Source organism: Drosophila albomicans, chromosome 2R (assembly GCF_009650485.2).
Source record: "Drosophila albomicans strain 15112-1751.03 chromosome 2R, ASM965048v2, whole genome shotgun sequence".
Lineage (NCBI taxonomy): Eukaryota > Metazoa > Arthropoda > Insecta > Diptera > Drosophilidae > Drosophila > Drosophila albomicans.
The window spans coordinates 27618257-27644981 of NC_047631.2; the positions used below are offsets into that span (position 1 = coordinate 27618257).

The 26725-nt window shown below is 37.2% G+C and overlaps 3 protein-coding genes and 1 long non-coding RNA gene across 6 annotated transcripts in view; 2 read left to right on the forward strand and 2 right to left on the reverse strand.

Moving 5' to 3' along the window:
• Positions 1 to 1516: 1516 nt before the first annotated feature.
• Positions 1517 to 1935, forward strand: LOC127566002 (uncharacterized). 2 transcript variants are annotated; one of them, XR_007955338.1, is made up of 3 exons: positions 1517 to 1574; positions 1658 to 1735; positions 1782 to 1935. It is a non-coding gene; the product is annotated as an uncharacterized LOC127566002 (long non-coding RNA). The 2 variants fall into 2 exon arrangements; XR_007955339.1 differs by having other exon boundaries at positions 1829 to 1935.
• A 3830-nt stretch (positions 1936 to 5765) lies between these two features.
• On the reverse strand, positions 5766 to 7479 carry LOC117575697 (NAD-dependent protein deacetylase Sirt2). The gene is made up of 4 exons (XM_034260009.2): positions 7249 to 7479; positions 7088 to 7182; positions 6909 to 7005; positions 5766 to 6846 (listed from the first exon to the last, which is right to left on the reverse strand). The coding sequence occupies exons 1-4, from the start codon at positions 7472 to 7474 to the stop codon at positions 6005 to 6007; spliced, it is 1260 nt and encodes a 419-aa protein (XP_034115900.1). The 5' UTR covers positions 7475 to 7479; the 3' UTR covers positions 5766 to 6004.
• Positions 7480 to 15441: 7962 nt separating this feature from the next.
• LOC117574041 (transcription factor mef2A) overlaps positions 15442 to 26725 on the reverse strand; it is a 147118-nt gene continuing 135834 nt past the window's right edge. Inside the window, 3 exon segments of the mRNA XM_034257641.2 lie at positions 15442 to 18447; positions 18508 to 18714; positions 24280 to 24371. Coding sequence (XP_034113532.2) covers positions 16794 to 18447; positions 18508 to 18714; positions 24280 to 24371 — 1953 coding nt within the window. The 3' untranslated portion in view covers positions 15442 to 16793.
• On the forward strand, positions 19280 to 23116 carry LOC117574042 (histone-arginine methyltransferase CARMER). Of its 2 annotated transcripts, none has more exons than XM_052007290.1 (4): positions 19280 to 20043; positions 20110 to 21003; positions 21068 to 21485; positions 21548 to 23116. In XM_052007290.1, the coding sequence occupies exons 1-4, from the start codon at positions 19788 to 19790 to the stop codon at positions 21552 to 21554; spliced, it is 1575 nt and encodes a 524-aa protein (XP_051863250.1). In that variant the 5' UTR covers positions 19280 to 19787; the 3' UTR covers positions 21555 to 23116. The 2 variants fall into 2 exon arrangements, with proteins under 2 accessions (XP_051863250.1, XP_034113536.1); XM_034257645.2 differs by having other exon boundaries at positions 19281 to 20043; positions 21068 to 21481.

A 26725-nucleotide genomic window follows, 5' to 3' on the forward strand; every position in this document is an offset into this window, starting at 1 on the left:
TATTACTGTATATACCAAAATTAGTAACTCTAGCTTTAAAATTACACTTATTATTCGATTTTTTTGATTTGCGGGGGCGGAAGTGGGCGTGGCAAAAAACAAACTTGATCTGCGTGCAAACATAACAAATGCTGTCGAAAAAAAATTATAGCTCTATCTCTTATAGTCTCTGAGATCTAGGTGTTCGGACAGACGGACAGACACACAGACGGACAGACACACAGACGGACAGACACACAGACGGACAGACACACAGACGGACAGACACACAGACGGACAGACACACAGACGGACAGACGGCCATGGCTATATCGTCTCGGCTGTTGACGCTGATCAAGAATATATATACTTTATAGGGTCGGAGATGCCTCATTCTACCTGTTACATACATTTCCTGCCGGCACAAAGTTATAATACCCTTCTACCCTATGGGTAGCGGGTATAAAAAAGGTAAACGGAAAAACCGAGTTCAACAATTTCCGATGCTCTACTAAATATTTAAAACATCAAATTGGTTTGGGAGCAGAGGGAGCGAGGAAATGTTGTAACGCATGTAACATTTGAATAAATAGTTAGACAGCGGATACTTTTTGCGCAGTTTAAAAACCAAACACACACACAGACATATGTGCGGTGGTTTTTCTATCTGTGTGTGTGTGTGTGTGTATTATCAGTCTAAACCGCATTTTTATATATTATTAACAATTACATTGCATTCACAAAACCGCCAACGAATTAAATATTGATAATTGTTTTTACAAATCACATTTTTTTCTTCGTTGATGACCGCTTCACCTCATAAATATAATATGCAACTCACATAACTATTTATTTAAATACATACATTTTTTTTGTGTTCATTCACTTTGTGCGCATATTTTTATTTGGTTTTTATTTGCTTTTATTAATCGAATCGGGAGAGATAGATTTAAATTTCATGGCCATCAAGAGTTTAGAATATTTTTCAATTACCAAAACTATTTGCAACAACTATTGTTGTACGTTTTTAATTTGGCGTATTTTCTTTTGCAGCGTAAAAAAAGCGTAAATCCTTTTGTTCTATGCGCTGTGGTTCATTCCATGCAACAACAATTAAATGCACGCAATTGCATGCCCCTTTTCACCTGGCACCTTGCACCTTGCCACCAGCTGGGGATCAAACAGCATTGCCTCACCTCAGCTTAGCTCTCAGTTGTCCATCTATTTGTGCAGCTCTCTTTTTATCTGGCGGAACACACAAAACAGGCTTTCATTTATTCATATAGGATTGGCTTTGCCAATCAATGCACTATGGTCCCAAATCCCGATTTGGTGGCATAAAGTCCAAAATTTCATGGAAGAAAATCTGAATTTTTTTTTTATATATTTAAACTAGATACCCTAGATAGAAAGTATCAATAAATATTTTTGTCAAAAATGCAACCTTGCAATTTTTACAGATGTTTAAAGTCAGGTGATTGAGCAGCTGATTTTTGTGACAAAATTGGCGGGAAATTTTTAATAACTTTGAGCGCTCGGCAAATCTAAACTAAACAATATTTTTCTATTATTTAAAATGGATATTGAAGTTGGAGGTATGTAAATTACGAATAATAAACACAGTTTGTGTGGTAATTTGCTTAACGTTATATATTTGTACTGTTTTGTGTTGTCCAAGGAAATCAAAAAGCTGACAAAAGTGTTCGTCTTCTGTAGAGGAAAAAAAGGTGTTCTGCGTATTTGTGCGTTGTTTAATGTATGTTAAACAATAGTAGACATTTTATATTAAATTTTAATAATAGTTTGGTTTGCGGCTTTTTGCGGCTTTTCCGATGCTTTAATTATTTAGATGTGCTTGAATTCTGTCACGCCACGTTGCTGGACGTGTGGATGGACAGCGGGCGCCACTCTTCCGCGCTGGTTGAACTTGTATTTGGTCAAATAGATGAATGTACACTGAGTGACGACAAAAAAGAGAGCAATAAATAAAAAAAAAAAAAAAAAAAAAAAATTTAATAAAATATCACGTATACGTCATGATGTCTATATGGTCATTGGAGTAGGCGTGGTCAAACTTACTTGAAAGTTTGCTTAAATATTTAGAGTGGTCTATTAATGAAGTATGCCAAGTTTCAGCTCGATAGATGCAATATTCGATTTTATGCCACCAAATCAGGATTTGGGACCATAGTGCAATGGACAACATCGATGACGGCCGAGTCGAATTGAGTTGAGTTGAGTTCAGCTGCGTTGCGTTGAGTCCGATGCCAATGCCATTTCACTGAGCTTTCAGTTGTTGTGTGCAGTTTTCCATCTCTGTCACAGATTTTCCGCAGCAAATCAATGCACATGCGGTCGCTGTGGGTATCTATGTGTGTGTATGTGTGCGTGTGTCAAACGTGATTGAAACGAACAAAATCAATGCGAATTATTTGGTTTTCCAATTCGTTACACTTCACTACAGCGCTCAGTTAATTAACGCTCGTTTTTTGCCCCTCGCCATTGAAAACAACAATTCACTGCATTTCAAATGAGGATGGAGAAAAGAGAGAGAGGGGGGGCGAAATGTTGCCTAAAACCTTGTTGCTGCTGATCCTTTAATTGTTTTATTTCATATCTGTATTTCAATGCACCTTTTTCAATTGTTCATCAAATAGCCGCAGGCTGCAAAATTTATTTTAGGCCACCGCATAAGCCGCACTGCTCATTTGTAGCCAACAAAACCGCCAATTTGGCAGTGTGGCTGTTGGCCCCAAACACGCCCGCAAACACGCTTTTATTGTTTATACGTTATGTGTGTGTGTGTCTGTGTGTGTGTGCAACCCATCATTATCAATGCTGAGAACGAAAAAAAAAGGAAAGAGAGACAGACACATCACTAAAATTGTCGCTTGGTTATGCAAGGACATTTTAAGGTGCTTGTAAAACACGAGGCATGAAAATAAACCAAGCTTATCGCACTTTAATTTCTCTATATGAGCAACCCACTCCGCCCCCCTCTAGATCCCCTCTCTCCCCGCACAGAGCAAGACCGAGACGACTCGCAGCATTTGCCGGCGACGTAAATAAAAATTTATGACCACAAAAGTATGCTACAAAACATGCGCATAAAATGATTATGACGATTATGTTGTTGTTGCTCGCTGCTGCTGTTGATATTATGGCCAAGACCAAAATACCAAACACCCCAGATGAAACATCAACACATGTGCAGTGCTAAACGGTCACACGCACACACACACAGTCACTCGTATATGTATTTATTGGCACAAATTGCTTTTTAGAACAGCATTTTCTCTCCCTCTTTCTGTCTGCATCGCTTGTGAGTTGTTTTCTTCTCTTCTGTGAGTGTGTGTGTTTTTTTTTTTATTAAAGCAATAATAAAATATTCATAAAGATTTCGTTTACGCAACGATGACAACATTTTACCGCCTATTTTGCAATAACAACAATCTTTTGCTTCTCATTGTATTAGCATTCGTTACTCGTCTCCCAATCTATCAGTGGATATATTGTAGTTTATTAGCTCATCTAACATGCATGAGTTATTGTGTTTGTGGTGTGTGGAAGGGGAGGGGAGGGGAGAGTTGCGATTTTAAAATGATTCGGCGAGTGTATAACTACGATATGTTCATTTAAATGGCACCACGACAAGCTGTGGCCGCGCAATCATGTCAAGAATTCAATATCAAAATGCGCGCACAGCTGTCGCTGATGACATCGAGCAGCAGCAGAAGCAGCTCAACAAAGCGGCCCATCACCACCCACCTCCCATGTCCTTCCCCCCTGCGACCCTTTGTAGTGCCTTATTGATGAACTGACTTGTAGTTATGAGTGCCACAAGGCGCGAGGCAAGAGGCGGGTGCAAAGTTTGATTACAAATATGAAGCATGTTTATGGCACACACACGCACACTAACTAATATTGCACAGTGGGGCAATATTCAATTCAATTGCCGCAAGTCCCATTGCAATTGAGCTAAAGCAACTTAACACATTCGCAATCAAATTTGATGCACTGAACAAGTGGGTCACATTCAATAGAATACGAGTAGAATTCAAAACTATGATTTACTATTATCAAACGTATATTATTTAAATAAATTAATCATAAACTAAAAGAAAAATATATAAACTTAAATTGTATATTATATTTAAGTGGTAAACATATGTATATGAAGAATGGAATTTCGTTTATTTTAAAACCGCCATTTGTTATTTTTCAGTTTAACTGAAAATATATGAACATTTACATATTTACATTTACATTTATATAGTAACTGAAATATTTTAATTTTAAGTAGTAAATATATACAATGGATAAACTTTTACTTATTTTAAAATCGCTCTTTTTTATTTTTAAAATATATGAAAATTTACAATTATGTAACATTTATTCAGATAAGTTACATTTTATGACTTAATGGTTTTTTAAATATTCTTTTTCACTTTTCCAAAACAAAATTATTCAATTTGTAAACATGTTCTACTAACTTTTTTTAATTAAATTACATTTTTCATTTAAAAATGTCTTCTTTTTAATTTTTATGGATAAATAAAACAAATAAAAGTTTTTTTTTTACTTCTTTCGAATTAATCAGAATTGCTTGATTTCTTAATGTATACCTAAGTATGACTCTCTATATAAAATTCTACAAAAATATCATAAAATATATATGTAAATTTTTATCAAAATAAATATAAATATTATATTATGAAGCTAATAATTTTCGTTGACTATCAAAGTAAATAGAAATATAATATTATAAGCTAATTTTTTATGTTGACTATTTACATCTATGTATATAAAATATTTCTGTCGCTTTTAAACTTTCCTAATTTGCCCATAAGGAAATCAGTTGTCGTCCCACTGTGCATTGGCCCAAAACAACAAGAACAACTGTTTGCGTGTGTGGCATGCATTTAATGGTGTTTCCGAAATTGTATTGAGTAGCTGGCGTTATTCAAGTTCACAGCACTTTGGGCCAAGTTAAGTCATTCGGGTCAATTGGCGCGCTTATGTAGCAAGCAGATAGTTGCAGCAGTCACACTCGACATATATGTATATCGATAATGGCTGATGATCTTATCAATCAGTTTGGCATGACTTCGAAAGCCGTTCAAGAAAGTCCATTAGTTTAATTACCTGGCATTTCTAAGATGTGGCGAACTGCAAAATCAACTTGCAACTTGCCACTGCAGCTTGCGAACCTGCAACAAATTGCTGCACTCAACATTTCCGATGTGTTTCCGTTGTCATTTGCTGTAGCGATGCTGCCTGCATCTGATTACTTAATGCATTTGCCCATTTGGCCAGGAAGGAAGACACGATGAGCGGGAAGGGGGAGGAGGAGGGTAAAAGTTGACATGTTACCATTACTCCCGACTGATTTAGTATCTGTGGCTGCTCTCACTCGATTATTCTGTAGCTCTGCTTGGTTTTAATTAGTGCACACGAGTGGCTGCATCGTTCGTTTAAGTTTGAAACTCAGTTACGAGTTACGGATACGTATTTTCTATGTGGCCAATTCAACGCAGTCGCAGGCGTCAACACCGGAGTCCGGGATTGCGGAAACAGCGTGCATCTAAGTATGTACAAACACATGTGGGTGGATGTTGCCATGGCCGACAGATTGTGTGTCATTAACGTGATGCAACCAGGTCGTAAAGTGGTCCAATCCACAACTGATAGCAGATAGTTGATAGCTGATTGTTGTTGTCTGTGGAAGTTTTAGCGACCCGAAAAAACCACTAATCTATTTTTTGTGGTGGAATTGAAACAGCTGCTTAACGGTCAAGATAAAACATTTATAAACATCTATATATATGTACATATATATATGAATATTAAAATATATATATGTGTAGTAAATATACATATCTGTACTCATCCACGCATTCATTATCCTACAATAGTCATGTACTCGTTCAAAAAATTCATTCCATATTGCACGCATAACATTTGCCTAATTTAAATCTATCCCCTGTTAAAACCCACGCTTATCTTTTATAGTATACCCAGTCATCTATTGCTTCGAACTCATTGGTGAAGCAGCCTCTTTCTCCTTCTCCTCCTCCTCCTCATCATCCGGGAGTTGCTGTCCAGCATCGATGAGCTGCTGCAACTCTTTGTCCCAGCCCAAGGCTTCGGCCAAGGCTAAGACACCAGCATCGCAATCGCCTAAGTACGCCACATCGCGTACATTCTTGGCCTTGCCATACAACAGCGATCGCTTCTCGGCAGGATCCATCCAGGGGGCAAAGCTCGAGCGTCCCACAGCATCGCGATTGATCAACAACCGCACACAGCGCGGTCCGGCGCGCTGGATGAGCGAAGCAAACGGCATCACCTCCAGTGAAGTGCCCATAATGATGAGCAGATCGCAATCCTTGAAGTCCTCATCGGGACTGGTGTAGAAAGAGGACGGCAAATTCTCTCCAAAGAACACAATGTCCGGCTTGACCAAGCCCTTACACTCGCAACGTGGCAATTTATCGGAGAAGATCTGCTCCTTCATCCAGGCCATATCATATGCCCGCTTGCACTTCAAGCAGTGATTGGTATAGAAGCTACCATGGGCCTCGATGATCTTGTCATCGGGCAGACCGGCCAAGCGATCCAACGTATCGATGTTTTGCGTGTAGTGACGTTGCAACAATCCCTTGTCGTGCAACAGGCGCACAAAATAATGTGCCGGAGTCGGCTCAAAAGAGCCCGGATAAAGTTCCTTAGCCAGGGCAAAGAATGGAGTCGGATTCTTCTGGAAATAGTCCACATCAAAGATGGCTGTTGGATCCGGCAACTTGTACTTCTTCAGGTTGTTGTACAAGCCGGTGCCCGGGGAACGGAAATCCGGGATGCCAGCAGCTGCACAATTGTTTATTATTAATATACATATTTATATACTATATAGTTTTAGGGCAACTTACAGGTAGAAATACCAGCACCCACCATGGTCACGATGTTCTTGAAGCCGTGCTCGCGCCAATGCCTTATTAGGCCCTCGAATGTCAACTCCGGCATTACCTTCAAAACAAGGATTTAAGATTTAGTGAACTTGGCAAATCCAAGATTCATCTGTCAACAGGTTTCTTTTGCTTGAACTCACTTTATCGACAGCAACTTCGTCGTCTGGTGATGTGCTCGAGCCCAAGTTTAAAGTCTGTGAAAAAAAACGACGAATAACATCCATTGTACTTTTATCTGGAAAAAAAAACAAACATTTTTGACTACTAGATCAACTATTTACGTCAATGTGCTTTATTAAACCTTCTTCGTTGTTGTCGCTGTCATCAGAATTCGATGATGTTGTTGTCTCATCCTGTTTCTTTTCGTTGTAATTTTTATCGCTCTCCTTTTTCTCACTCATTGTTGTCCAAATGTTATTAACAGTTTGCACGCAAAATGTATATGGTTGTGTTGTTTTTTGTTTTCTGTTTGATATTTCTCTGAGAAATGTGTGTCTTATTTGACGGAGTGCGACCACAAGCGACATTTACTAAAAAATACTAATTTCACCGAGATGGCATATACCAAAACACACAGGAACTTCACAAATTGCCGCCTGGTCACACTTTTCAAAGACGGCACTAAATTTACAAATCGCGAGTGAAAAAGTGCGCATCATTTTAAACAGTTTGCGTTCTCTGCGGTATTCAAAATATTTAGTCGGTGGTCTAAAACAATTCTTTTCGCTGCAGTCAAGTGACTTCCTCCCACTAAACCGAGATTTGTTAAAAAATGTTATTAATTTGGAAATATGCGAATTCGAAAATCAAATAACGGCATTTTTATTACGCATGAAGCTGAAGCAAAAATTGGTAAGACAGCTCGAAAATATCAAAGCAACGATTGGGCACGCGATTAGCGTTGCCACATCGTCATCTTGTTGCCTGGGTAAAACTGACTGCTATAACACGCTTATGCTTCACATGCTGCTGGAGGGATAGCTGTTAAATTCAAATTGTTGCTGAAAGCAGCCAATTCAATTAATTTATTTATTTTTATGAAAAAGAAACACATTTTTTTGATATTCAGAGTATCATTCTGCTCTTGTTTTATTTTTATTATATTGTAGAATTTCCATTTCGTTTGCTTATTTGATAGTTGTTTTAAATTAGCATTGTTTTTTGTTTAGTTTTTCATTTTGTTTTTTTTTTTCTCTTTTCAAATTCTTCACATTCTGTTTTTGTAATCTTGGTTTATTGTTTAAAATTAACATATACATTTAACATTTAAATGATTTCGAAGAAGTATATAATATATTCTCGTCGGTATGTCGGTTTCTTCTGCTTAAAATACTTTAGTATGCATTATCATGATGATCATGTCATTTATGAGAAGTTTTGACGGATGTAGTCACATGTACATGGATTGTGTGCGAAAGTGTGTGAGAATGAGAATTATCCTTTTTTGTCGTTTCGTTTGGTTTGGTTGTTTTTGTTTTCGATTAGTGTGATTATGGATTGAATACATTCATACATTTATGTAGAGAGATGGTACATACATTGTTTGTATAGTGTAAGTACATTTTGTATAGCTAGCACAAAAAGTTGCACATTTAAGTTTAGGGTATGGAATGAATATTCGTAAAGTCATCGAATATGAATCTAATACACACAATTATGGTTGTTACTTTTGTTTTCATTTTTCGTTTTTGGTTTTTTTTTTGTTTAGGTATGAAACTTATCATAAAATCAAAGTTGTATGAAGCAAAAAAGCGAACCAAAGTACAATACAATATACAATTATTCTGTATCTGTTGTTGTTAGTTGAAGTTGAAGTTGATTTTTGTGGACAGGTAATTCTGTTACAGCATTAAGCATTAAGTATCCTGTATGCCTGTACAATTTAGTACGAGAGTAAGTTGTGTGTTTTTTGTTGTGTTGTGATTTTCGAGTTCCGAGTTTCGATTTCGATTTCGAGTTGCGTTGAGTGTAAATATATAAATACATATGTGGTTTGCTGTATATAAAGACGCAAAATATATACTTATGTCTTCTGTATGTATGTATATGTACATATAAAAAGATTTTCTCGTATTTATATGCAAATATTTCTTGTTTATTTTCTGTAGTTTTTGTCTTTGGTTTTCTTTTTGTTTTCTCTTATTTTTCGATTTTATTTTAGTTTTGCCTTCTCTCAGATGGATACTGATATTCAATTAAAAAATGTGGCTATAGTCTGTTCCATTAAAATTTTTGCATTTACTCTTTAAATTTATCGTTATCGTTTTCTTTGTTTCTGGCTCTAGTTAGTTTTTCCTTTTTTTTTTACAAGTTTGCTTTGCAAAAAATATATAGAATGTATATAATTTTCTCTTCTGTATTTTCTTAACTTGTTCATTTATTTTCTCTTTTTTTAAGTTTTTTTTATTTTTCTTTATCATGTTTACATTATTTTGTTTCCTTGCTTTGTAGGTACTCGATTCTCACGTAAAATGTTTTTTCTTTTTTTATCTTATATTTCACGATTTGTTCTAAACATTTTGACTGCTCTTTAAAATTTGCAAATGTTTCACTGTAGTTTCATTTGTTTTGTTCTTTTTTTGGGGTTCACAAATAACTGCATGTATATGTAAATATTATTCTTCTCGGTATCTGTATCTGTATCTGAATATGTAAATGTATCCGTATCTGTGTAGTTAGCTAGTATCTGTAATTTAAGCATGTCACATTCAATCACTAGTATGTTATGTAGTATGTATATCTATCAATATTAAGAGATGCCGTTAAGTTAAGTTCTTGCTGTCGAAAAGTATCTCGAAGATCGTTTCTCGTCTTTATGTATTTCCATCTTTATAGGGTATGTATATGTATATGGTTTTCATAATTGTATGTACGTATATATATGTAAAGTATGTATATATATTTACTGTATATTTCATATATATATATATATTTTTATATATGCATGTAATTATGTATGCTTTTTGGTTTTGTATCTATTTAACATGAATTTACACGACATTTAAGTTTGCTTGGGTTAAACGGTTTAATTTACTTTCTTATTTTTCGTTATGCAAAAACTTAGTTATGCTAAATTCAACTTTATAAGTATGTTTTGCAATTTACTGTGTGTGTGTTTGTGTGTGTCTGTGTGTTTATGTCTGATTTTTCACCTGCTCCCCAGCCCGGACTTAATCGTATCTTAAGTTTTGTTTTTTTTTTTTTTTTGAGGGCTGTCACACTGTGTGCCTTATTTGTACCTTGTAATGTGGTGTTCATTTTATTTGTTATTTCATATTATTTATGTATAGATATATGTTTTCGATTTCGTTTGCTTTCTTGACAATTACAATCCTATTTATTTTTGTGTTTACCATGACAACCAGTTCAACTAGTTAGATAGTTATGTAGTTAGTTTTTAGTTTATCAAAGCGGAAATCAGATTGGTTTCGTTAACAGAATGCGTATATATAATATCTTAGTTAATCGTTTATTATTTGTTCAACATACTATATATTAAGATAAACAAAAACATCATGTACTTAATGAGCCATAAACATAACAAAATCATTCACGTTTTTCTTTGCCATTTTTATTTTTTGTTTTTTTTTCACCATCGGCTGCTTAAAATTATTATGATCCTTAAGGACTTTTGGATGAAGACACAACAACGATTATGTTTATAAGTATTATTATTATTTTGTATTATGCACTACTACAATGTGTATGTGTGTGAGTGTGTGAGTAAATGCGGCGAATGAATGAATTTCAGGTGCATTCGAATTGAGGACGCGGGCCAATGAAAGTACGATAGTCTCTAGATTAAAGAATCTGTGCTCATAGATGGGCTACTATAAGAAGCTCCGATTTATATATAGTATATATATAGTATATAGTAGAAGTGATAACAAATTGAGAAATGTTAAGTGTTAATACCATTAAAAAACATTTTAAGTAGCACGTTTTAGTATTGTTTGTAAACTTAATCAAATGATCATCATTGTAAATGTTATTCATATATTTTCTTTTGTATGTACACAAGTTATATATATATATAAACATTCGCTTCGTATATATGATTTTTGACGCACGCTCAGTACAATGTTAATTTATCGCAATGTGCAAATAATATAATTAAATGTTCTCTTTTTGGTTTTTTTGCCGGGAGTTCTCAGCGCCAAATTCGACTGCCCGAGCGAAAAGTCTTTTGAAAGTAAGGTATTATCTTTTAGCCAATTTTGAAGACATTTTGTGGTTGATTTTTTTTTTTTCGTTTTTTGCTTTTTTGCAACTTAGTTTAGTGCAATCTATAAATATCCTATAGATTAAAATGATGATAATGCCAATGCCAAAAAAGTCATTTTACTCTTTTTGCGCGCTCATTGAATTGAGTTTTTTTCTTTTCTCTCTTTGTTATTTGTGTTTCATTTTTTTTTTTGTTTTTTCAGTATCAGTTTCAGTTTCAATTTTCAGTTTTACAAAAAATGCATTTGCCAATTAGCATAAAATTTAAATCGTAAAAAAGTTACAACAACTCTTGGGTAGAAAAACTTATTTAAAAACTATTATTGAAATTATTTATTACGTGTCTCACTTAATTATAATATAATTAAGACCCGCTCAAATCTCGAAGAGAGGCTTCTCTTGTTTCTTGTTTTCAAAATGATCTCTGGCCTTCTTCAATTCGAGAATTTCTTAATATTTTTTTTGTTACGTCTGATTTTTGTTTTTCTTTTTTTCAAGTTTTCAGTCAGTTTATAAGAATGTGTGCGTCTGTGTAGCACTTGTGATGCAATGCATGTATGTAATGATGTATGTATGATGTATACATACAAAAGTACATACTATGTGTGTGTGTGTGTGTGTGTGTGATTGTATAAACAGCTTATTGCTTCTTCAATAGTATAAGTACGCGTCTTTTTTCTTTGTCTTATTTATTTACTGATTCGAAGAGATCTTAATTTTTCTTTTTAACTAATGGATGAGCTTTGATGCTGTTGTTTTCTGATCTTATGGGCAATACTTTTTCATTTTTGTTGAATGCTTCTTTGGCAGTTTTGAGCCATATTTTGTGTGTTTCGTATTTGTTTTGCCCGTTTATAAATACAATTGTCTGGGAAGGTGATCGTGATAATGAATGCAGCCAATTTATAATATAATAATAATGCGCAAGTCTTTTTCGCTTGGATACACTAAACTAAAACTAAAACTAAACTAAACTTAACTAAACTAATCAACTAATCAATTGAATGCAATCAATGTGCGAGCATTTTTTGTTTGTAAAAATTTGCACTTAATTTTAAATTTTGTTTCATTTTTGCTTTTGTTTTTATAAATTGATCTGGACCTGGTTTAATCTTGATACTTGATATGACAGAGAGTGTCTAAGTGTGTGTTTAAGTGAATGTGTGTGTGTGTGTTTAAGAGTGTGTGTGTGTGTGTGGTGTGTGGGTGGGTGGTGCTCATCTCTCACTATAATAAGTATCTTTATATACGAGTAAAAAAACGAACAAGTCAAATAAATCAGCCTTATTTTCAATTCAATTTTCTCTTTTTGTTTTTCTTCATATATATTGTTTAATAACTAATTTCGCTTTACCAATTTGGAAAAATTGAACCACCCGCACACACATACATACATACATAGGCATACGTATATGTCCAGGTCTCAGAATCGTATATAGACAACTATATATATATAGTATATAGTATATACTTATGCGTTTATTACTTAAAGATAACAACACCAATGCAATTCAATTCAATTCAATTTAAGATCGCCTTCATACACACATACATATATGTACTATATATATATATAATAAGTGATATACATATATAAATGTATTACTTATTTATCGTTTTAGTGGATGCAACATACCGCGCTGTTCCAGCAACTGTTGAGTTCATCAACAGCTGCCAGATGAGAGATTTCTAATTGTAAATACTCCATACAATACTTCTTGATCTCGATCTCGATCTGTTCTCTTAATTTAATGTTAAGTTTTAATAACGTCAACACATCAATAACGACAAATACAGTAAATATCAGAAGAAACATCATAAGTATCAATCTAGATATTTTCTTGTGGTTTTTTGCTATCAATATTTTCCTCATTTATTTTTTTGTAATATTTTCTTGCTTATAAGTATACACATACACATTGGCAAATACTCTATATATATGATTGATTACATATACACATACATATATCAATATTATCATCATCATCAATTTCATTCATCTGAAATAAAAGTGAAAAAGAAAAGAGGTAGAAAAACTATAAAGAGAACGAATAAAAATATCTACTCGAGTTTGTACATGGTCTCAAAAGTTGTTCTATAGACTTAGGAATTAGTTTCGATATATAATCGGGATCAATAGCTAGATCTATGTACGATCCAAAGGGGGAAACCGTGTCACTTAGAGAGAAGTTCTTCGATAGATATTTTCACGAGTTGTTTTCGGGAGAGCATTCAGGAAACCGTTGTAAATAGTACGACATGGAAAACAGAAATCGAAATGGAAAAATTTTGAACTGAAATCGAACTGAAATAAAAACAATATAAAAGAAGAACGCAAATAAAAACAAAGTCGTTTGTTGTTTGGTTTTTTAATTATAAATAACAATTGTATATTTTTAATAAAACGGGTGTTTGTTTCTTGTTTTTTTTCTTTCTTTTTACTGTTGTTGTTGTTGTTGTGATTTTGTGGTCATTTTGCATGAAGGTTGCTTTTGCTTTCGTTCATTAAGTAAGTAATGATATCGAGCCCCCGATATAATGTTAAATTACATACTCTTTTACATCTTTGTTTTGCACAATAATCATTTTTCATTTAAACATTTATTTTCTTGTTGTTGTTGTTGTTGTTTTTGTTGTTGCTTGTCATTTGTTTTGTTTTGTTTTCGGTTTGTTTGTTTGTTTTTGTTTTTGTCGAACAACAATTGTGCCATTTGTTTTGGGTGATCAACATTGATCAGCGCTCTGGACAACATATTTTGTTTGTTTTGAGGATCCTTTTGATAGAATTTGCATTTCTTGCGTTCTCATCGTAATCATATATAATCATAATCATAATCATAAACATAAAATAGTAGTATATGATATATGTATGTTTGTATGTATGTTTTTTATGCATTAGAAGTAAGTTATACAATAATGGATAAAATTTTCTGTTTGTTTTTAAAAATATCACTTATATTTAAATAATTTCCAGAACGCAACGAAAAAGATCGAGAGTGTGTGTGTCTGTGTGTGTGTGTGTTAGAGTGTCTGTGTGTGTGTGAGTTGCAAAGAGAATTAGAATTGGGACCACATGTCGTATGCGTTATTCCATATTTCATTTGCAATTCATTCATGTTTATGTTCGTGTCAAGTGTGTGTGTGTGTTAGAAACGTTGTTGTTCTTTTAAACTTAAGCTTAATAAAAACGAAATACAATTGTAAAAATGTTGCTTGCTTAAAGAAATTGTTAAACTTTGTCGCATTCCAAAATAAACAATGGCCACCATTATGAATTTCATTCAAATCACGGCAAACAATTTCAAAGAAATTTACGCGCCTACGTGTTATCATCATCATCGTTAATCAATTGTTATGATTTATCAATTTTTCACTTTTTCCTTTCTTCATCATCATTATTTTTTGTATGGGGTTTCAATCAAAAATTCTCATTTCTCATTTTCATCTCAAATCATGATTTTTCTCATTTTTTTAAAGCTGCTGCTGCTCTTTCTTTCTTTCTTTCTTTCTCTCTTTCTTTTAAGCTCAAGTTATCATCTGTTCTGTCTGTTCTTTCATTGCATTCGCATTCTCTTTTCTCATTGTCATTCTCCTTCATCTTTATCTTTAACTTCAACTGAGCCTGTAGGCTGGCTTCTGCGCTTAATTCGAAAAATATATGTATATTCATATATCATATTTGTTTTTTCAGTTTTTTTTTTTTTTTTTTTTCTTTTTTTTTTGTTTGTTTATAGTTTATACATATTCTAGATTGTAGTTTGTACTTCCAATTTGGTTAAGAATTCCTTGTGTATTTTCTTTTCTCGATTTCCACTTTTCATATTTCCTCTCCTTTCATTTTCTCTCTCTCTTTCACTTCAACCTCGTTTCGGGCTGTTTGTGACTTCATCATCATCATCATCATCTTCATTGTTGATACCGTAATTTGAACAATTCACAATAGTCGCACAACGCGAACAGTTTTTAAAGTCCTAAATATTAGATTTTTTAGTCGTAGGTACATTACAAATTAATTAATAGACTTTTGTTTTTGTGGTTTGCAAATAATCAGCTTAACAACGAAATAAAATTTGAACATTTCTTTCAAAAAATAATTTATTCTTCTTGGCTCCAAAGTTTTTGCAATTTTCAATTTTCAATTTTGACAATATATTTTTTTTCTCATTCTGTCTGCGGTTGTAATCTTTTTTTTTGTTTCTGTATCTGACTGTCTCTGTATCTGTATCTTTATCTGTTTATCTGTGTTTTTTACCTATGCCTATTGCATTTCGTTTCTTGTTTTGTTTTTTAAATTTTACTACATTTAAGATTAAAGTTTTGCTTTATATGGTATATATATTACATTAGCTTTTGTGTGTGTTTTTGTTTTTGTTTTGGGCTGGGTTTTTTGGGGGGATAATTGTTCTATAGATGGTCGGCAAATATATATATAAATATATATGTAGTATGTATATATGTGTGTATGTATGTTTGGGGGCGTGGTGTTCTCTTAAGTTTATTATCTATAATATTTAATCAGCGATTTTCCTTGTGTTCATCATTATTTTAAGTTTTGTTTTTTATGAGTACTCGTTTATGTATTGCAGTTTTTTGTATTCATGAACTCTTGCTTAATACTTAATTCTTAGCGATCTTACACACACACATATACATAAGAATACACATGTATATGTAAAATTGGTTTAACTGTTTTCTGTTTTCATTTATACACAAGTAATTTCACTATTTTTCTTTTTTTTAGAGATGAATAGTTTTATTTCGCTTTTTGTTTATCTTTGAAGTTGATGCTTGATTAATATGCTTTGAATATATATATTTATATATACGTATTGGTTATTTGTTGAATATTTTGATTTGTTTTTGCTTTTTGTTGAGTTCGTTTTGTTTTTTGTTTTGTTTTGTTGTTTTTTAGAGCAAGAAGAAGAACAAAAATTGCACTAATACTAAGAAAAAATTTACTAGATTCTTACAAACTAAAAAAAATCAGATGTATATTTGTTTAAGATTTGTTTTGTTTTCTTTTTCATTGTTTTTTTGTTTTCTTTTTTTATCTCTATACTTTCAACATATCTTTATATGCATTTCATTTTCTTTTTTTCCTTTTTTTTGTTGTTTTTCTCTATGTATATAAAATTGCTGGCCAAACGAATTGCAGCTGAAAAATGTTTGCCACGAATTTGTTTTTTGTTGTTTAGTTTTTAACATAAGAAATAACAAAGTCAGGTTTTAAAATAAATATGTATTGTATTGTATGTATGTATATATATATGTATATTTATGCATAATAATTATGAATTATTTCTGTTTATAATTATAATTATTATTATTTGTAATTATTATTATTGTATATTGCAAATGTTGCCCAGCGCAAATGTTAGCAACATTTGCACGGCAGTTGGCAACACCAGCACAACAACAAAGAGATACCATTACGTTTAAGGTTTTTGTTTTGTTTTTGTTTTTGCTTTTTGCTTTGTTTTTTGCACAATTCAATGCAGAGTAAATAAGAAGAGACCATTTTTCATTTTCATTTCATTTTTGTTTTGTCAACAACACTTTACGACAATAACAACAGAAGCAAGCTGATTGCACAGCAACAACATTCACTATATTTAAACGTTGTTACTGCAGCAACAGTTGCTGCTGTTGCTGCTGCTGTTGTTGCTGACCTGCAGCTGCAGCTCGACTCCAAGCCAGCAACCCTTTGGCAGCAGCAACCTGTTCTTGCTCATAGGCGGCAGCGGCAGCAATTGCAGCAACATTGCTGTTGTCGCTAGCACCTCCTCCTCCTCCTCCTCCTCCTCCTCCTCCTGCTCCTCCATCTTCGTTGCTGCTACTGCTGCTGCTGTTGGCGGTGGGCGAGGGGGTGGGCGTTGGCCTGTTGCTGCTGCTACTGTTGGTTGCTGCTCCAAATGGCGATACAATCACCGAGGTAGCAACACTTTTGATGCGCGTAAATCTATTGATATTGTTAGTGTGATTGTTGCTGTTGGCATTGCAATTGCTGCCGTTGTACTTGTGTGGTTGTTGCTGTTGCAGTTGTTGTTGTTGTATGTGGTGGACGCCATAGCGTCGATTGGTTTTGATAGTCAGCGATGCTGGCAACTGTTTGCCAGCAGCCACTTCGGCAGCCAATCTTACCACAGTTGTTGTCATTTTAGCAGCTGTTGCTGGTGTCGATGTCGATGAAGATGTTGTTGCTGTTGCTGTTGTGGATGCTGCTGCTGTTGTTGATGTTGCTGCTGATGGTGTTGCTGTTGCTCCTGCCTTTGCGATGTCGCCTTGTCGCAGTGTCGTCGACGCTTGGGCTGCCGCCTCTGCCGACGATTTCTGTCGCTTTCAGTCGCCAAAACGACTGCAAGCCTTCTTCCATCGGCATTGAGTGCACCATTGCTCTCGCTTCTCCATGCCATAGACCTTGCGGCATTTCTTGTTCTCGCCACGCGTGCGACGATTTGGTGAATTGGGCGTGTGCTTGGCAGCGCTCACCGTTTGTTGCACTGCAACATGTTGCAGTGGCATGTGTTGCTGTTGTTGTTGTTGTTGGCCGGAATTGGCAACATGATTGTTGCTGGCAGTTGTCTGTTGCTGGCCGCGCAAATGCTGTTGTTGTTGCTGCTGCTGCTGATGATGATGTTGCTGTTGTTGCTGCTGCTGCGGCGGATGGTAATTCGGCGTGATTGTCACGCTAGACAGGTGGTGTTGCTGCTGCTGCTGTTGCTGCTGTGTGTGGCCATTGCTGGTGTGATGCGCCGTCACTGTGACATTCTGTTGCGACAATTGCTGCAACATGTTGTTGGCACTGCTATTGCTATGTATGACCGGACTGCTGTTGCCGCTGCCACTGCTGCTGTTGCTGCTGTGACTGTTGTAGCTGTGATTGTGGTTGTGATGGTGATGGACGTATGTCGGCGATGGATATGGCGCAGTCGAGTGGGACGGACGCGACGATGATGAGCGTGCGTGTTTATTGAGTGTCGTCGAATTGTGGTGATGATGATGGTTATGGTGGCTGTGGCTGTTGTTGCTGCTGCTGCTGCTGCTACTGTGGTGGGATGTCGCCGATGGAGCGCTCACTGTGATCGCAGCCGCCGATGACCAAGTGTAATTGTGATGCGCCAGCGGCGATGTCGGTATGCAGCTAGTGTTGTTATTCTGCAACTGTTGCTGCTGTGTGCTGGTGATGTGATGAGCACCACTGCTGCCGCTGTTGCTGTGATGTAGCTGTGATTGCTGATGCGTTAGGTGGTGATAGTTATTCATAGCGCGTCCTTGTCTGTATTTAAATTATATATATAGTACATATCACTCATTAAAATTCACTTTTGTTACTCACTTGAAATTGCCAACGATCTGTCTTTGGTATTCGGGATCCTCGTGCGGCGGACGCGCCATGTCCCGGTGGCTGAGCGTGGGCGGTGACGCAGGACTAGGCGTTTTGATCGTCGACTCATCGTCGTCGTCGTCTTCGTCGTAGTAGAACTCCTCTTCGTGCTCATTTTCACTGCAGGAATCTGAGTCGCCAGAGCGTCTGGCCTTTTTGCTGCAAGTCCAAAAATAATGCCATCGATTAGTCCACTGCATTCTCTTTGTTTGTTTTGCGCGCCACATGCAGCACAGGGTGACTATACACTTAATTTTCAAATATTCTAGTGATTCAATCATTTTAGTAATTCCCCTCAACTAACTTATATTTCTAACTTAATTATGTTCCACTCCCAAAAATATTGTTAGTTTTTAATTTTTTATATTTTATTGCTTATATTTTTGTTTTAATGTTTATTTCACGCGCCAAGTGCAGCACAGGGTGTCCGTGCATTGCAATTTCAACTGCACCAACTTGTGCAAATTATTCACAGTCAATCTAATAAACACTCCCAATAAATTAAAAAAAAATATATAAAATTTTCTAAACTTGATTAACTTTATTACTAATCGTATCGATTGCTTTTTAAATATATATATTTACTTTGCATGCATTGCATACGTTATGCCCACTACTCATCGTGACTGTGCATTCACAATATATCGCTTGCTTGGCGTTGCCAGCCGTGCGCGCCGTCAGCGTTGCCACTCGCGCTAGTCGTACGGCAACACCGCAGCTGCCATTCACGCCACAACGCTAACCACACAGCTGCAGGGTTGTAGCAACGTTTGCAAAAAAAAACACGCACGTTCTGTGTCAAATCAATACGAAATCAACAAAAATCAATCGATTTTCGCGAAACAAGCGACACAAAACGCACGTCGATTTCATTACAACTAACAACGCATAACATAACGACGTGCTGTGCACTGTACTCTTGCCCGCTTGCCAAACCAAAACCAAACGAATTTGCTGTGGAAAATTTTTTCGGAAAGAGAAAAAAAAATTTGCGCGTCGCAAGTCTCGCTTCTGTAGCGTCTGTGTGTGTTGTCTCCCTTGCTGTGTGCGTGTGTGTGTGTGCGTGCGTTTATGTGTTGTGTCTGTGTGTGTGTGTGGCGTCCGCGTGCATTTCTCACGGTCTACAATTGTCAATTATAACGCGAAAATATTGTGATTACTTCCCCCTCCAAATAAAAATAATAAAATAACCTTAACTCACTAATATATAAAAGCAAAAAAAAAGAAGCAAAATGTCCACAAGCAGCGCCGTAGTCGCTGCCGCCGCCGAGCAGAACAATAAATGTGCTGCCGCTGCCAACGTCGCTGTCGCTGCCACGAACAGCGTCGCTGCGGCGCTTTGTCCGCTGAGCAACTGCCAATTTACGGGCGTCGTAATCAGCGCCATTTCCGATGAGCAGAAGCTGGAGTTCAACAACATATACAAGAGCAGCTGTACGCTCAGCTGCAGCTACGATTCCCAAGGCGTTTTGCTGCGCATCATGCTAGGTAATGTCTCCCTTCTCTTTCGCACACTGCCTGTCCAACTCTACCTCTCTTTCTGTCTCTTTTTAGATAATGATCTGGGACGTGTGCTAAAGGAATACATGATATCAGCGGACACGGATGCCGCACAGCTCGGCAAACGTTGTTACGCCATCTCGCTGGATGCCGAGAATTTGGTGTTGCGCTTCAGCAGTGATCAGGATCAGCTGCTCTTTCGTAAAGTCGTCGAGAATGTGAAGCACCTGCGCCCCAAGTCTGTGTTCTCGCAACGAACTGAAGAGTCCTCGGCCTCGCAATACTTTCAATTCTATGGCTATCTGAGTCAACAGCAGAACATGATGCAGGATTACGTGCGCACCTCAACGTATCAACGTGCCATTCTTGGCAACTCGGTTGATTTCCAGGATAAGGTTGTGCTCGATGTGGGCGCCGGCTCGGGGATATTATCCTTCTTTGCTGTGCAAGCTGGCGCTGCGAAAGTATATGCCATTGAGGCATCGAATATGGCGCAATATGCTCAGCAGCTGGTGGAATCGAATAATGTGCAGCACAAGATCTCAGTGATCCCGGGCAAGATTGAGGAGATTGAATTGCCCGAGAAAGTGGATGTGATCATCTCTGAGCCCATGGGTTATATGCTGTACAATGAGCGTATGCTCGAAACGTATTTGCATGCGCGTAAATGGTTGAAGCCACATGGCAAAATGTATCCAACGCATGGTGATTTGCACATTGCACCGTTCTCGGATGAATCGCTGTACTTGGAGCAGTACAATAAGGCGAACTTTTGGTATCAATCGGCGTTTCATGGCGTCGATCTGACCACACTGCACAAGGAGGGCATGAAGGAGTATTTCCGTCAGCCAATCGTGGACACTTTTGATATGCGCATCTGCATGGCAAAGTCGGTGCGACATGTGTGTGATTTTCTCAACGATAAGGAGGATGATTTGCACGTAATTGGTACGAAAAGAAAGCAAGTGAAACCATTTAAGATTTGTATTAACAGAATGATTTCTTCTATTAGATATCCCGCTTGAGTTTCACATAATGCAGACTGGCATCTGCCATGGACTCGCTTTCTGGTTTGATGTTGAGTTCAGCGGCAGCAGTCAACACGTCTGGCTGTCCACCTCTCCCATTGCACCCTTGACGCATTGGTATCAAGTGCGTTGTCTGCTGCCCATGCCCATCTTCATTAAGCAGGGCCAAACGTTGACGGGTCGTGTGCTATTGGAGGCCAATCGCCGGCAATCGTATGATGTGACCATTGATCTGCACATCGAGGGCACGTTGATATCGTCGAGCAATACTTTGGACTTGAAGAATCCGTATTTTCGGTACACGGGGGCGCCGGTGCAAGCGCCGCCGGGGACTAATACTCAGAGCCCATCGGAGCAGTATTGGACTACGATGGACACCACGCAGGGCAATCGTAATTGTAGGTAAACTATGCGATAAACTAAAAGTTCTTTTTACTAAGCGAATTTCTCTCTTTCTTGTGTAGCAACTAGCATGCTGAATGGCAGTCTGTCTGTTAATGGAATGGGAGATGCTGGCATGGACATCACCCATGGTCTAATGCATCCGCACTAGGAACAACTTGCTACTGCTGCAGCTGCTGATGATGACAACAATTTCTACAACTTGTTAGCTAATGCCTGGATTGCAAACTAATTTAGTAGATCGCAGATTGTATTTATTATTTTATGGGGTCTCGATTTTTGTTTTGATATTCCGAATTTTAGATGCTTTTGTTTTTATGTTTAATTTATATTGTAATTTATTTATTTTGCAAGCAGTTGTTCCCCCCAAGTTCCAGGTTCTTTGAAATATGTTGTAAGAGATGAAACACCATTAACCATTTAGCCATTAGCAATGAGAATAAATGAAGAGAAGTAAATGTCGAAAGAAAGCAGAAGCAGAAGAAGAGTAATCAATGAGAAATCGCATAGATCATCAACAATCAACAAAGGCAGACTAATAATGTGTATGTAGTTGTTTAGAACAGCAGCATATATAATCGATAAGCTAATTTTAGCCCCACTTCCCAAGCCCCCAAGATAGCATTTAGTGTTTTTAACGTATGTATGTTATTATGTAATACGAGTATCATATTAATAATAATAATAATAATAATCAATGTAGAGAGCAAGCACTGCAGCTTCAGGAAGTTTATTATTACATATTAGTTAATGCCAATTGCAGTTTGCAAAAGCTTTTGAACAAATCCAGATCCCAATTATCATCCACCCAAAAACACAACTAACACAGAGAAATTAAATAATATTCAATTTGTCCCCATGTAACTACCTACAACTACAACTATATATGTATATTATGTTAAGTATAATAATATGAATTGTATTTCAATTATTTCATGTACCTCAACGAAAATGTAGAACCTAGTTTCAATTCTCGACACAAATGTTTTGTGTAGAAGTCAAATATTCAAATGGTTATGCTTAGTTTTTGTTTTGTGGAAATTATAACGAATTGCTCATAGAAATTAGTTGATAAGTTTACAATTATTTATACGCATATATATACTACTACATATATGTGTGCATCATAGTCGTGCTGAGAGATTATAAAATTGCAATTTTCCAACTCTGTACTGTTCTCTTATTATTTGTCCGCCTTTCAAATTCAATTTTAAATTTATCTTTGTTTCTGTCCTGGCATATCTTGAAACCACAATAGAGATCCTACGTCGCTACCAGCCTGCCAAGCGCATAGTTGACATATTAAGTACTATAAATATACGTATACACATATATAGTATAATATATATACATATATATATAGTAATATATAATTATACAAGCATAAATATATCTATACACTTCCATATATAAGTGTGTGTGCATTGTACTTTTTAGCATAGTTTTTGCCAACGACATCAACACCAAACAACAATAACAACACCAACAACAACACCACCAACACATTTACAAAGTATCAACTATAATCCTCTATACATACGACTACAACATACCCATCATATGCATCTACATATGCAAAAAGAAAACAACAAAAAAAAAAACAAAAATGAATATGAACAATTTGAAAACAAGTTCAAAAACTAAACAACTTTGTCTTTTTCTCATAGTTTTCTCTGTGTTGGATTTGTAGCTGTCGTCAACTCATCGCATCGCTCGTTTCCTGCCGCCTTCGCCTTCCCCATCGTGTGCGAAAAAACAAACACATAGGAAACAACATTCAACAACATTCGCAAATGTCAAATGCTTAATGCTGCGACCCACAGTTTGGACCTTGGCCTCAAAAAGCCAGAATCAAAATCAAAAAACTTGCAGCGCAGTCGCTGCCCGCGCACAAGTTGCGCTCGAGTTTGCCACGCCCCCAGCGCCTTTCGCGCCCCTTCGTATTAAAAATGCAGGTGTGCTGCGCTGACTGCGAGGGTGCGTCTGTATGTGTGTGTGACCTGGTTTCTATGTACACACATATCGACTTATGTACAAGTGTTCCACTTTCAAACTGCTCGAATCCGACTGCACAGTGGGCTGAATGACAAAGTAATGTCAGCAAAACTTTTGTAGCAAAGTTTACAAACTTTTCTAACGAGCACGGAATTTGAAATACTTTTAAGCACTTTGTACAGAGTAAATAGTATAATGCTCTCATAAATGTTGTATTTCCTGAACTTTCTTTATTGGTTGTCATAAATATTGAAAGTTCTTGAACTTTAAACTAAATTTTCTTGTGTCAACAAGTCTTCAAAGCGAAGTATGTTAAATACTTGAGCAGATCATGTATTTGGTTATTATTTTGTTGTGTTTGTTAAACTTATTTTATTTAAAGTTATTTTACTTTAAACTAAACTGTTTTTTTTACCCAAGCTTTTAAAAAGAACTAAAAAAACTGCTTCTTTAATAAGAGAACTTTTTGCAAGTTCAACTTTAACACATTTTAAGACCACTCAAGGGATCTATTAAGTTTATAACTATCCAAAGAAATCTTAGTTTGCCCCACTGTGGAAACAATTGTGACGTGCTCTTGCTATGTATTGAGAGGGTATTACTGTTGTTTTGTTGCAGCAACTGTTGTTGCTTTGTTGCACTAAGTCAAGGCCCTGCCACTTGCTGCTCATTGTTGTAGTTGCGCTCTGACCGATGTCAGAGCATTTTAAAGGACACACAGAGCTCTCCCCTCCCCTTCTGGCACTCACTCTCAGTCTCTCATCACTTTATTGTTGTGTATTGTTATTGCAGAACTTACCCCAAATGTGTGTCCCTCACGTGTCGTTCAATTTTCAATTGTGTGAGCTCCACGGTGCCGCATCCCTTCCAGATACAGCGGAATTTTTTCGACTGCAAGCAAAGAGAAGAAGAATCATAAATGGATTAGTTTTGTAATGAGCCAAGAAAATGATGAAGGGATTTCAAAGATTTAATGCGCGTACTTTGCGATGTGCCAAAGTAGGAGGCGGTGGGTCAGGAGGAGGCGTGCCGCTGCGTGATGAGGATGCGGATACGGATGCGGATGATAGACAGCCCGGGCTGGCTTCACTTTCGCTGGCACCGCCGCCAAACGACTCGTAGTCGCTGCGTTCCACGTAATAGTTGAGCGCGGTTGCGTGCATCTCGTTGCGACCAGTGAACGAACCGGTGCCGGGCCGGTGCCAAATGCGACTGTGTTGGTGGTGCGGACAATGCAACTGGCTGCCTCGATGCCTGGCTGCGATGCTTGGCTGGCCAGGATTCGGTTGTGTGTGGCAAACGAGCGAAGCCGAGTGAGCTCCGGTCTCCCGGCTCTGCACTCAGCTCGGCTGCAACTGATAACAGAGGCCGCCGACGTCGCTGTCGTCGTTGCCTTGTCTTTGTGCAACACACTACAACAACAAAAAAAAAATGCGATAGAAGAAGAAAAAGTATTGCCAGCCTATTTACTGGGTCACCTTGCAATACCACAAACTACCAGCATGCAACACCCATGCCACATGCCACGCTCTTCGCCTTGACACGCTTCTCGATGCGAGAGAGAGAGAGAGAGAGAGAGAGCGGAAGAGCGAGGGAGACAGGAGAGCGCTCTGCAATTTTTAGCGGCCTTTAGCGCCTGCAATTATGCTGCGCTTTATGTTGAAGGTTAGGCGACAACGTCGACGTCGACAGCACTGTTGACCCAGTTTTTCGGGCAACTGGTTTGTTGTCTTTCTTCTCTCTTTTTTTCGCTTTTTTGTTTGTTTAACTATTGCGCGTCCTTGCCAAGTTGTGTCCTTGCAACGCGTTGCATGCAGCAGTTCGTCATTTAATTGGCAACTGATTAATGATTTGTTTACCAAAGAATTTTCAAATTTAAATCGACTACTTGCCGCATTATTATTTCGTGTGGCAAACGCGTCGTATGCGCATTATTTCTAATCTTGTTTGTTATTCTGAATTTACCACTGAAAAGCAGGTCAAGTTCTCTAGCTTTATTTGTTGAGTATTTCGTCGACTTTGCCCCCAAAAAGGAAAAGCACTCAGCTTAAAGAACTTAATGACGTATGGCCAATTTTAGAAATGTTTGCTCTCTAGTTCTGAGGGGAGAAAAGTGGAGGGTGGGGAAAGGAAAAGCAGGAAAGCGAAAGCGAAAGCTGCCAACCGCAACGTAATCATAAACATAAATAACTTGGTCTACATAAGCGGCGTAAATTGTTAACGCACGTGGTTGTGTGTGCAAGTGTGAGTGTGTGTGGATGAGTGTGAGAGTGTGCCAGTGTGTGTGTGTGTGTGTTACATTAACTGCCTGGGGCCTGCCAGCAGGTCTACTACACATTTTTCGTTTTAACTCAGTGCAATTAGTGGGCGCCATAATTCGTTTGTGGCCAGCGAACAGAGCGCAGGATATGGCGCATATCCTGCTCATAAATACTCGCATATATACCCCACACACACATATGTATATATATACTATAATATTAAACAATTGTTGCCATTTGTGGCAGATGTTTGCATTCAAGTTTGAGGGAATTTTTGGCAGTTGGCAGTTTGCGTTTGGCATATTAATGCCGCCTGCGACTTTAATGTGATGTGAACGCCAAGCATTCATTTCAGTTAACTAAATGTACGCAGCGAAAATTTGATTAAATTCGGAATTCATCAAGACGACGATGCGTATACGCAACGTGTGTGTGGCAGCGTTTTGGCTTCAATTATTTTTAATTAATGCGCCAACAGCAGCAAGTTGGAAATCGTTTTAGCTTATCAATTGCCGTAGTGTTTTTTTTTCCTTTGGTCAGCCTAACAATCCGCTTAGCTGTTGGCCACCTGCCGCATGCCACCTGCCGAGTTGCATAAATCCAGCACACTAAATGATATTAGAAGCTATGTGCTGTGTGCTGTGCTGTGTGTGCGTTAATTATGTTGCCATGTCTAATGAGTTACAGTGGGCGGGGCAATCGCTTGACTACTAATGAAAGAAAGCAAAACTCTGCCGAACTGAAGTTGGGCATTTCAACCCCCTCACTCCGCTTTTATCGACTCAAAGTGAAAGCAACCATCCATCCCTGCCTCCCCTCTCCATCGAACACAAAGAGCAAACGTTGTTCCTACCGCACTGTGTCCTGATTTGACGGAGCCTGAACAGAGCGCATAAATAGGTAAAACGAGTATGCGGAAATGGCAGGAATAACACAAATCTTGTTAGAGAGCAGAGCAACAGAGATAGCAGAGATGCGACAGAG

Bases quoted from the DNA above. Each gene is read 5' to 3' on its own strand.
- LOC117575697 (XM_034260009.2), bottom strand. From the start codon at position 7,474: ATGTCGCTTGTGGTCGCACTCCGTCAAATAAGACACACATTTCTCAGA. The intron at 7,006-7,087 runs GTGAGTTCAAGC...CTTGTTTTGAAG, and splicing joins ACGAAGTTGCTGTCGATAAA to GTAATGCCGGAGTTGACATT. The intron at 6,847-6,908 runs GTAAGTTGCCCT...ACAATTGTGCAG, and splicing joins GGGTGCTGGTATTTCTACCT to CTGCTGGCATCCCGGATTTC.
- LOC117574042 (XM_034257645.2), top strand. From the start codon at position 19,788: ATGTCCACAAGCAGCGCCGTAGTCGCTGCCGCCGCCGAGCAGAACAAT. The intron at 20,044-20,109 runs GTAATGTCTCCC...GTCTCTTTTTAG, and splicing joins TTTGCTGCGCATCATGCTAG to ATAATGATCTGGGACGTGTG. The intron at 21,482-21,547 runs GTAGGTAAACTA...TTTCTTGTGTAG, and splicing joins CACGCAGGGCAATCGTAATT to CAACTAGCATGCTGAATGGC.